Source organism: Labrus bergylta, chromosome 4 (genome assembly GCF_963930695.1).
Source record: "Labrus bergylta chromosome 4, fLabBer1.1, whole genome shotgun sequence".
Lineage (NCBI taxonomy): Eukaryota > Metazoa > Chordata > Actinopteri > Labriformes > Labridae > Labrus > Labrus bergylta.
In genome coordinates this window covers 24390057-24400777 of record NC_089198.1, presented here as the reverse complement: position 1 = coordinate 24400777, position 10721 = coordinate 24390057, and the positions used below count along the sequence as shown (strand labels likewise).

The 10721-nt window shown below is 38.9% G+C and overlaps 1 protein-coding gene across 4 annotated transcripts; it reads right to left on the bottom strand.

The window, feature by feature from the left end:
* Positions 1-1572: 1572 nt before the first annotated feature.
* ccdc13 (coiled-coil domain containing 13) lies at positions 1573-9651 on the bottom strand. 4 transcript variants are annotated; one of them, XM_065954199.1, is made up of 14 exons: positions 9270-9644; positions 8485-8669; positions 7846-7994; positions 7613-7755; positions 7374-7457; positions 7167-7280; positions 6758-6862; positions 6491-6661; positions 6238-6414; positions 5567-5776; positions 5342-5442; positions 4994-5056; positions 4751-4873; positions 1574-4192 (listed from the first exon to the last, which is right to left on the bottom strand). In XM_065954199.1, the coding sequence occupies exons 2-13, from the start codon at positions 8664-8666 to the stop codon at positions 4774-4776; spliced, it is 1599 nt and encodes a 532-aa protein (XP_065810271.1). In that variant the 5' UTR covers positions 8667-8669; positions 9270-9644; the 3' UTR covers positions 1574-4192; positions 4751-4773. The 4 variants fall into 4 exon arrangements, with proteins under 4 accessions (XP_065810272.1, XP_065810271.1, XP_029137113.2 ...); XM_029281280.2 differs by having other exon boundaries at positions 7167-7283; positions 9270-9643; XM_065954200.1 differs by lacking the exon at positions 4751-4873 and having other exon boundaries at positions 1573-4192; positions 7167-7283; positions 9270-9651.
* Between the last annotated feature and the right edge of the window lie 1070 nt (positions 9652-10721).

The following is a 10721-nucleotide window of genomic DNA, read 5'->3' as shown; positions in this document are numbered from 1 at the left end:
AATTGTTCTCTCTTCCGAGAGGTGAGGGTGAGGTGAGGACGAACACACAGTCAATATTGGCAGTTACTGTGTTTTGGAGAGGAAGCAGTCTTTGAAACAGGACATGGAGGGCAAAGACTGCAAGGTGCTATGTTGGGTCCAAAGAGAATAGTTTTCAAGAAACTCCAAGCCATTCTTTCAGAGTGTTTTGGAGTTATTTTGTGCTCTTTGCATTGCTTTTTTATGGACTAACAAAAGCACAGCCGTTAGATTGTATTGTAAAGTCATTACTAGTATTTATCCTGTATTTTTGCAATCAAGAGCAATTGATTTTATTTTCTTCTTGCATAATTTGAAGAGGAAGGACAGTCTCTATAAGCTAATGTATCATTTCTATACACCTCATCACTTCCAGAAGCAGGAAGGCCACCTTTCTTTACCGACTATTGATTAAAAACCAATAGGGTCAACATGATGGCAATTAAAATGTGCTGTATTGAATAGACTGTAGAGCATTGCTGTACAATATATTCAGCTGATTTTATGTCTGTTACTGGCAGTTTTTGGTTCTGCAGTTAGGATAACAAATGCAGGATATCTACAAGTAAAAGGCTGCCAGCAGAACACATCAAAAGCTACTAACAATACATGACAAACACACTGCAGTCTCATGTCACCTGTGTTCACATTTGCTTAAATTTCCAAAGATGCTCTCACTGTAAAACCTGAAAAGCAAACTGGTAGCAGAGACATTTTTGAAATTAAGTAAATATGACTTCAAAAGAATGAAATAAGGGAGCAAGAGTAAAATCAAGATCAGACAATCTGCTGACTGAAGTGTTCTCATCAATGTTGGCGACTTTGGTGGACACCTCCACGACTGGTTTTGGATAAAAGTGTCAGCAGCAGCTTCACTCATCCTGCAGACTTTTATCTTCAACTCACTTTCCAAAAAAAAAGAAGAAGAAAGAAACAAGTGCTCATGACTGCTCCAGCCTCTGTCTCAGCAAAGATAACAACTCATTACTTGATTTCTACTTACTGTAAATGAGCACATTAGGCGCTCACTGTTTATTTTCTTTCCATTACATGTAAATGAGAGGCACCGAGAGATGAATGGACTCATACAGGGCAGAAACCGTTTTCTGGCCTGAGTAAAGTTCACAGATCCCTCATATACTGATGGCTAACTTTAACCTCTGCGTTCACAGCTCCACTATTTACTTTAGTTTCTGGATGCAGTCAATGGTCTGCAGGAAGCATCGGTCCAGAACGAGGGAATACCTCTGAGGAGAAGGATGGAGAAAGGAGTCATTCAAACCTGGAATGACAAATAGGTGAGGCTGTTTACGTATGCTGTGTTTACATAAGTTTGTGTTTGGTTTGGTGGGTTATTGGGCATTTTGGAATAAATCTACACCTCTCTGCGTAATCCAGCTACATAAAACAATATTAAAATTGTTTGTTGAAGTGCAATTTATTTGAAAGTGATGACACTCTTTAATCACTGAAGCAAACACGAGTGGTCCAATTAATCTGTGTCAACATTGGTTTTTCACGGAAATTACTAATTAGTAATGAACAGAAACAAACTGTATTTAATATCCAATTGCTGTTTATATTGGCCTTGATCCTATCAACTACACATGTTCCAAAAAAAGCTTGAGGTTACACATTTGGGAAAACATCCACATGTTCTCTCTCTCCCACACACACACACACACACACACACACACACACACACACACACACACATGAGCTTGTGTTATGGAAGATGAAAAAAAAAAAACAACCAAATGAAATTGTATTAAGTTAAACATTTTCCCTGGAATCAGATATGGTAAGGGACCATGACAAGTATTTGCTCCATCAACACCCTTCCTGGCGCATATTGCTATATTTGATCCACATTTGGCCATCCTGTGGGCTAAGTAGGCTGAAGTTATCACATCTGCTCCTCCAATGACACATCCCACTCGACTACATTAAAGCAGGCCTCACCTTCTATCCAGGAGGTATTCAACACAAGCTGTTTTTTGTTACTCTGAGCATAAAGGCTTTCTTCATCATGTCCAAACTCTGATATTTTTGTCTTGTGGCAATTTCTCGCTCAGTCCAATGGGGACCTGCCAATCTCCCACAGGCTCCTGGAAGAAATAGTGCGGTATTTGAAGGAGCACACTAACTCAGCCATGGTTTTAAATTAAGCGTGATGTGGAGGGGGGGGGGGGGTTCTGCTGAAATCCTTTTGGCTACGTTGGAAGAAAAAACTCGGATGTTAGTGTAAATGTAGGGGCTTGGCATAACCAGACAACCTTCAGATTAAGAAGCGTTCAAATCACACACTGTACATATGTGTGACATGCTCTGGGGAGTGTATGGAGGACTACAGTGGGAGTTTGAGCAGCTTGAGTCCGCATTCATTTACAACCACTATTCCCATGTAGCTGGTTTCAAGTCAGAATTGATTAGCAGCTATATTAAAAAGGAATATTTGGAAACTTTACAGACTTTTTTTTCTTTACTGTTTTGACTAGCTGTAAGATTCCTGGCAACCATCTGGATGTAAAAAAAAAAAAACAACAACAACAAAAACATTAGAAATTGGAAGATTTGACCTTTTCATTGATTAAACTCAATGTCAGATGCTTCAGCAAACCGTTAAAAAGACGTTGTTGGTTTCTTTACCTGGCTCCCGGCATCATAAAGACATCCAAAGATTTAATAAAAGGTGACAGTGACATTTTTAAAACAGCGAGCAGATAAGATATGAAACATTGAGACATCCTATCAACATCATCCATTTGTGTAATCAGCAAGAGCACTTGTCTTATGATGCAATCAGGGTTAAGTTGAAATCCACTGCTATCTAAGGTACTCAAGTGGTTAAACTGAGGTCACGGCATGCACAAAGGAGCCATCACAAACCCCCTTTGAGGGGACCTATATGATGTCCGTGTGGCAGAGAAGGGGAGCCTGTTTCCTGCAGCCTGCTGTGTGTCACAGTGACAGGAGAAGGTAGAGCTCTGCTGGATGTGATGCTGAGCAGGAACCAGCCCATTTCCCCTGCTTAGTGTCTTGTCTGGGCTGTCACAGAGCCTGCAGAGGAAAAAAAAAAACACGCTTGACTTGTTTCATCACGTCACAGCCGGGCCGCAGGTCACGGTGGAGAGCGCTCTGTAGCGATGCCCTGAGTGCCTTTGTTTCCTCCAGCTGAATGACCAGCCAGGAGACGACATACAAGAGCATGAGCGCCATGTGCAGCCCAGACATGAAGGTCAGGATGCGCTCTGTCTGTAGGCAGAGTAACCATTGACATGCATCATTATTTATGTGATGTAACTTTTGATTCTTGGAAAAAAATGAAATCTTCCTCTTTTGCAGAAGAAACCAATGGCGTTGCAAAGATGAAAATAAATCATTGTAAAAGATTTGTTGGCCGTATTGTATTCAGTTTTTCTTTGGACAGTCACTGCTGCTCAGAGACTCCTGCCAACCTGCTCTAAGGGACACTGCTCCTGAGGGTAGAAATAGTAATCACCAGTTACCACAGACAACACAGACCAGTGGGAATTTCATGAGTGAAGGCTTTTAATAACTGTTAGGAACTGTTACATCATGCTGTCACATAGCATTGACGTATAAGTTCTAACCTTGCTGCCTGCACAGCCCTTACTTTGGGTCTAATTCGGTCCTCTCCAGCTGCTGCTCCAGGATCACTATCTTGCGGTGGTGCGCCTCCAGGTAATTCTGTTCAGCCTCCAAAAGCTTCTGTTTCATCTCTGTGTCCCTGAAAGATTTAACGTCTCTCACAGCCGGTAATGAGTTGAAATAATGAATGACATTTCTGTTGATGAGGATTGGACTGACTTATGAAACCTCAGATGGAAATAGATGCATGTAAAGTCAGATTTACTTACTTTTCTTTTTTTCAAATAAAAAATATTTGCCTATATTTCATGTATCATTTACAATACAATACCATACTATATTGTCCCCAAGGGGAATTTTGTTGTCACAGCCTTGCACAGTTTGTACACAGGTATACATATTTAAGCACGTAGCACAGGGAAGAGACATATAAACAAACAAAGAAACAAATAAAAAATGAAAGGAGCCAGTCAGCAAGTTTATTAAGAGCTTTAATAGCCGAGGGAACAAAAGCTCTTTTTAGAACGTGCCCTCTTCCAAGTCAGAGTCCTGTATCTCCGACCTGATGGCAGAAAAGAGAGGAGTGGATTGAGTGGGTGAGGGGGGTCTTGGAATATGTTGAGTGCTCTGTGTGTCAGGGCTTTGTAGTTGAGATGCGAGAGGTTTTGGGTGGGCAGACAAATGATTTTTCAAGCAATACTTGAGATACGGGTGAGTTTATTTTTGTTTGCAACAGTTAGCATGTTGAAGAAACAGGGTGAGCAGTAGAGGAGGATGGGTTGGATAATGCTTTTATACAGAAAATAACACAATAATCCATCAGACATCTCAGATTTAGCCACATTCAATATGACTTAGTGAAGGAAAAAGATGTGGTTTGCTTTGACTTCAAACTTAATGCTAGAATTTGGCAAAATTACAATAAATATTTCAATACTAAAACTTTTATTGCACACAAGAATCATGATTTTGACTCAACACAGGAATTAAATGAACTACTTGAACTATAACAATCCTGCACTGCTAAAGGTAAAAACAATATGTGCGTGGGCTTGAAGTAAAAATGCATTAACATTTAAACATTTTGAATCTAAAGAAACATAATGGAGAAAAATCTTACTTTGCGTGTATGGTCTTAACCAGTCAGTCATTCTCTGTATAAAGTGTATTATATTCTTCACAATGCGTCATCAGCGCGTTCACATCAGCTGAACATTGTGGACATTTTAAAGAGCTTGAAGTCCTAAGAACAGAGGATACGGCATTAAACTAAAAGTTTGCTGTTGAGTCATTACACAGCAGCGTGTGAGTAGATATGTAACAGATGTGCCAAAAAACCACAGTATCTTTTTTTTCCACTTACTTAATTTCTACCCTGCTTCCCACAGCAGGCAGCACTAGTTTATGACCAAATTTAGAGACAGACCTGGGGAAAAAAGTCAGTCATGTTAACAGAAATCCCAATAGGATACACTGTCAAAGCTGTGAGGCAGGAAACAACACAAACAACTTTTTACAATCAGTCCCATCAGCCAGAATGACCCTTGTGTTGCCAGACAAGATTTCCAGTCTTACAGTAGCAGCTAGCAAAAGTGATATATACATAAAATTAACAGTCTTGAAAGGCCATCATTAAAAAAATGCTTGTAAGTAAACAAACAATATTCAAACTCCAGCTCATTCAGTATTAATACAAGTATAGCTCACATACCCTGACGATGTCATTCTCTTGTTAATGTCACCCTCTTCAGGGGGAAATCCTGAGCTGCAGACTGGTGTCCTGAGGATGGATTGTCTTTCACTGCCCTCTTCCTGTAACAGCATGCGTACAGTCCATGTGAATGACAGAGGAATGTTTGAGTGGACTGAACTTCTCAGCTCAAACTCCCTTGAGGCGAGTTTACATATCATTTGGCTTTAATAATTCTTTAATTACCTTGAAGGGAAGCTGCTGCATTTCCTCCTCTAGTTCTTTGATCCTGGCATCTTTCAGATCAACCATCTCCTTAAGTTTCTTGACAACAGTGCTGTGCTCTGAAGACTCACTGCGCTGTTGGGGTTTTAGGATCGGCTGGGTGTTTTTGCTCTCTACACTCTGCTGTTGGCTGAGTTGTTTCAACACGTCCTGCATCTGGGACTGCTGCTTCTGCCAGAAGTTTACAGTATATGGGAAGGTAAATTGTGAACAATGGGTTATACAGAAAAGCCTTCTTCCTCTCATTTGTGGTGTATTTAAACCTGTATATGTGATTTTTCTACCCTTAATTCCATAGTTAATTTGTGGTGCAAAGTTAAAAAAAGGAAAGAAAAAAAAAAGTACATTATTATATTTTTAAAGTAATATTGTAACAATATGTTTGTTTCTGTTTCATGAAAAAAATGACTCCAGTTTCTGCAGTTTGAAAGAACATTTCACACTGTGATCAATCTAAAACAGAGTGCTTTTTCTGTCTAAAATTATGAATCACAGAAGTGCTTGACATAATTATTGTAAATGTAGGCATACTTGATCTATACCTCTTCTACATAACCTTCAATTAAGAAAATAATAAGTACTGTGGGTGTGTTCATATTAAAAGTACACATTTATATATTATGATTCCTCACCAGCAGAGCAGCCACAAGCTCGTCATCATGTTGTCCCTTGTCCAGGAGGGTGGATATCTGGACCTTCAGAGATTTCATTTCAGCAGACAGAGATTTGTTCCTGGCTTTAGAAGCTTCCAGCTTTTTCTTCACATCCTCGTGGTCTTTCAGGAGGGCCTCATAGTCAGATGAGATCCTCTTCGCAATTCAGGAAATATTGCCTTAGTAAATACAAATTCTTGCTTTAATTTAAATACACTTGCTGTATACACACCTCAAAAGCTTCTCTCTTCTCCTTCTCCATGGAGCGGATGTAGCTGAGGTTCCTGTCTTGAGGAGGGGTTTTCTGCAGGACCCCCATGCCCAGAAACTCTTCCTCTACACTGAGGACACTTGGCTGCCTTCGCTGGGTCGACTGGTTCAGCTGCTGCTCGAGGTCCCTCACCTGTTGCACAATTGTGTCAGTTTGTATTTCGGCTTACTTACTTTGTAACGTGCTATACAAAGATATACAACACTTTTGATTTGATTCCTTTCTCACTCTCGTCTGGAGAGCCAGGATCTGCTGGGAGCGACCTCTGAAGCTTCCTGGGCAGTTAAGCAATTGCAGAAAATTGACCTCCTCTCCGACTTCATTGATCAAAACCTACAGCAGCAATAGCAGTTTACATTTTAAAACAAAGGTTTTTAAAGCTAGAAAAGGTCATATGTTTTACAAGCATCCGTTATATGTGTTGAAATGATCTTACCATCCAGACAGTAATTAATAAATCTAATGCATGGACATACAAAGGAAAAACGTTCCTTCTGATGCCATGCTGTCATAACTGCATTTCACTCAGAAAGAATCATGAAACCATGACAACAATGCACTGGGCTTCAACATATTTACCATTGGATACTTTTAAAATCATGCATAATTGGTTTCTCCACAGCTACCTGATGATTACCTTGTGAGCGACTCTCAACTCCTGCTTGACAGATTGAATCTGGTTGCGATACTCGATCACTTTCAGCTGGGCAGCAGCTAGTTTTTCTTGTAGACTTTTCACCACTGGATTTTCCTGTTGTGTGAAAATATTCAGTTTAAGATACATTCTTCAAAGTTGGGAACACAAAGAACTTTACTCATGGTTGATTTCTACATTAATAATTACCTCACAGTCTTCAGAGGAGTTCTTCTTCTGTGACTTCTCATCACTCTTTTTCACAGGCGTTGAGTTAACCAAAGCATCTTGCAGCTACAGAAAGGAACATCAGTTATATATTTTTCTTTATGCACTACATATAATATCCATTATTAAATTCCATATTGTTCAAACTGAGAGTGTCCATATAAGATAATCATTCCTCCTAAAAATCAAATGCAAATGATGCATTTAAATCAAAACTTTACCTCTTTCTCAAGATCTTTGATTCTGTTGCTGTTTTGCTTGGATTTAATCTTTTCGCGCTCTATTTCAGCACTCAGCTCTCTATTCTTTTTGGAAAGCTCGACAATCTTGGTGGCTGCTTTATCGCCTGCCAAGCCTGATGTGCCTGAAAGGACAAGTGGATGAGTGAAGAGGAAACTCTGAAGTAACTACAACATCACTGCAGTGCAACATAAATGAAGGTTATATGGTGTACCTGTGAAAGCCAGTCGTTCTTCTTCTCTTTTCTTCTTCAAGTGTTTGATTTCAAAATCCTTTTCACTGACGAGCTTGAAGAGCCGACCATTTTCATCCTTTAGTCCTCGCAGCTCGTCAAGCAAATGTTCATTCTCATTCTGCAGCAGTCTAAATGAAAGTTATGTAAACAAACACTAAATAAGGGTAATGCAATCTAAAAACAAACTTATTCAAGATTATTAATGCAGGTCTATGTGATTAAAGAGCACTGTGGAGTTTTGGTAGAGTACAATGTGAAAGTTGGAGCAGTGTACAGATTATTTGGTATATGTCCATAACTCTAAACACAAACTGTCCTCAGGGAAATGTAGTCCCTGTAACACTGTTTAAAATAAAATGCTATGTCAGGAGTTGTGGTGGGGAGGCCCAGTGAAACCAGAACTCTCCAGGGAGCCTTTAAGCTCTAAACAGTTTTCCAGGCACCCATTTTTGTCTGTGAGTAAAGTTTGTGTATTCAGTTCAGAAAATATAGCATAGAATTGTTTCACTTCTCCAACTTTTAAAATTCACTACCAAATCTCCATAGTGAACCTTTAATACTCTAAAAAATAACTCTAATGTGCTTTTTAAATTAATAAAAATTATACCTCTTACTCACCTGTTTTCAACATTGTCTACCTGGATTCCTTGCTTCGATAAATCCAAATCATCCTGGTTAGCACTGGCATTAAGCTCAACATGTTCTTTCTCCTTTTTCCTTTCCAGTTTTCGTCTCTCCTGCTGTTTTTGCAGCTCTTGGAACTGAAGCCGCAAATTATTCAGTTCATCCTCATGCTCCATGATCTTTGTTTTTAAACAAAAGAAGAATGTAATGGGTTATTAAGTATAAAAAAAAATGAATTAATGATATAGGGTGCAGAGAACAAAGTTGGGACTACTAAAGACAAATTCCTCGTAGGTGCCTACTTGGCAATAAAAATTATGATTCTGATTCTAGTTGTGAGGGAACTGGTAATCCTAATTACGTGGAAATTTGATGATATGCACGCTTTCGAGGTTTGCAGTGAAGTGAAATTATAAAGTTTAAGTCACTTCTTCTGCTTTAGTAAATCAAAAGAAACTGCATAACCCTTGCTTTAACATTAAAAGCATTTCAGTGGAAAAGTTATAGCCTCTTATAGCCCAATACACGCCCTAGTTTTTCATGTTTGTGGAGGTAGAACCACTGCAAAAACAAGGAACCCTCTGTCAGGTTTAAGGTTATTTATGATGAATCCAGTGGTAGTCTAAATTTCACAAGATGTGAGCAGGTTTGGCTATGACTATGAAACAACACTATAGTGCAAAACGTTGCGACGCTTATCTCTCAGAACAGTTTTAAAAGTCTTCAAACTCCTCACCAAGTGTCTTCAGTTTAACTTGTATAATGAGAAAACAGCTCACCTGTCTTTTATCCGTTTAGCACCCTTGTAAACAAATTAGATGTTGTTCTGCCCAGAGACACTCAGTGGCTTTCTCGCTGATTGCGACGCTCCTGTGTCCTAGGCAACGGTAGACAAGAGGCCCTGGACGGTAATCTCGCGGGAGCAAGACTGTAGTCACGGGAACAAAAGAGCGAGTTTCCTTTCACCGGGCACTTATTTATTTGTTGTCAATTCCTCCCCCTACATTTTACACATTAAGTATGTTTTCTCTTAACTTCTTCCTAATTTTGCAAATAATTGAAAAGGTTGGGAGAGTTGGAAAGTTATTTCATTATTTGGAAAATGTTACACTTTTAATTTTTACTAGCCTGCCACAGAAGGCTTAGATGTGTGAAGTGTAGATAACATAAAAGGCAACATGCTTTTTAATGTATAAAATGTAAAGGTTATACGATTAGATTTAGAGCTACATGTTTTTTTTTTTTTTTGTTGAATATTGAAAAGTTGGAAAGTTAGCTAAAAGCATCACTTATGAAGCTCTAAGTGTTATCGATGTTTTATCTTTTGCTTTTACCTCACAAATGTAAGTGAAAAAGATCATTTAGTGATGTGAGACTATTTATCCTGGGAGATGTAGCTTATAAACTGAAGACAAGCCCTTTGTGTGATATCCACAAGAGAAATCGGAGAAAACTCTACAAAACAGTAACTGTCAAAGGTGAGACTGTGTTTTTGTTTTGTTCATGTTGAACAATACAATATGTTGCCCATGAAAAAAAGAACAATTAAACTGAAAGTGATTGTTTATCATTTGATAGTGACCCCTGTGGAGCTTCTCAAGCGCCTCAGTGATCCTTCACACCGGATTTGGAGGTAAGAGATAACCTTCATTAGTATGATTTGGCATATAATCTGCAAATATGCATACAGAGTTTTCTCAGGTATCATTTTAAACAACTTAACACATGAAATAAATGTAACCTCCAGTTGCATTATATGTGAGCAAAGATGCAGTGTCACCAGACAATTTCAGTGTTTCCTGGATTTCAATTATGGTCATTGACATCCTCATGAGTAAAAGACCTATTTTGCAATCACAGAAGTTCCAGAGTTAATGACCCAACCCTCAAGTGAATTCTGGTATCTTAAAAGTTGACGATGTACTTCCTGTTTAGATAAGATCTGTGGTAGAATACACAGTGACCCGAGCAGATACGTCGTATTTGATGGGAGTGGTAGGGAAATGTTTTAAAATGTGATTGGGTTTTATTGTTTGGAACTTACTAGTGCACAATAAAATGAGCACTAAACGTGTCTTACTTCTTGTAGGCACACCTAACTTAAAGTAATACAAGATCATCAAAAAAATTCCAATCGGTACAACAGATTTTATGTCAACCTTTTAACTGTTCAGAGAGTGATAAAAGAGAACTTCAGGTTATTTCTGAGGCTGTCGTTTGCAGTGGTGTTG

Excerpts from the sequence above, each read along its gene's own strand:
- ccdc13 (XM_065954197.1), bottom strand. The coding sequence starts at position 8,666 with ATGGAGCATGAGGATGAACTGAATAATTTGCGGCTTCAGTTCCAAGAG. Across the intron at positions 7,995-8,484 it reads GTAGACAATGTTGAAAACAG|ACTGCTGCAGAATGAGAATG; the intron begins GTGAGTAAGAGG and ends ACTTTCATTTAG. Across the intron at positions 6,415-6,490 it reads AGAAGAGAGAAGCTTTTGAG|AGGATCTCATCTGACTATGA; the intron begins GTGTGTATACAG and ends TGAATTGCGAAG.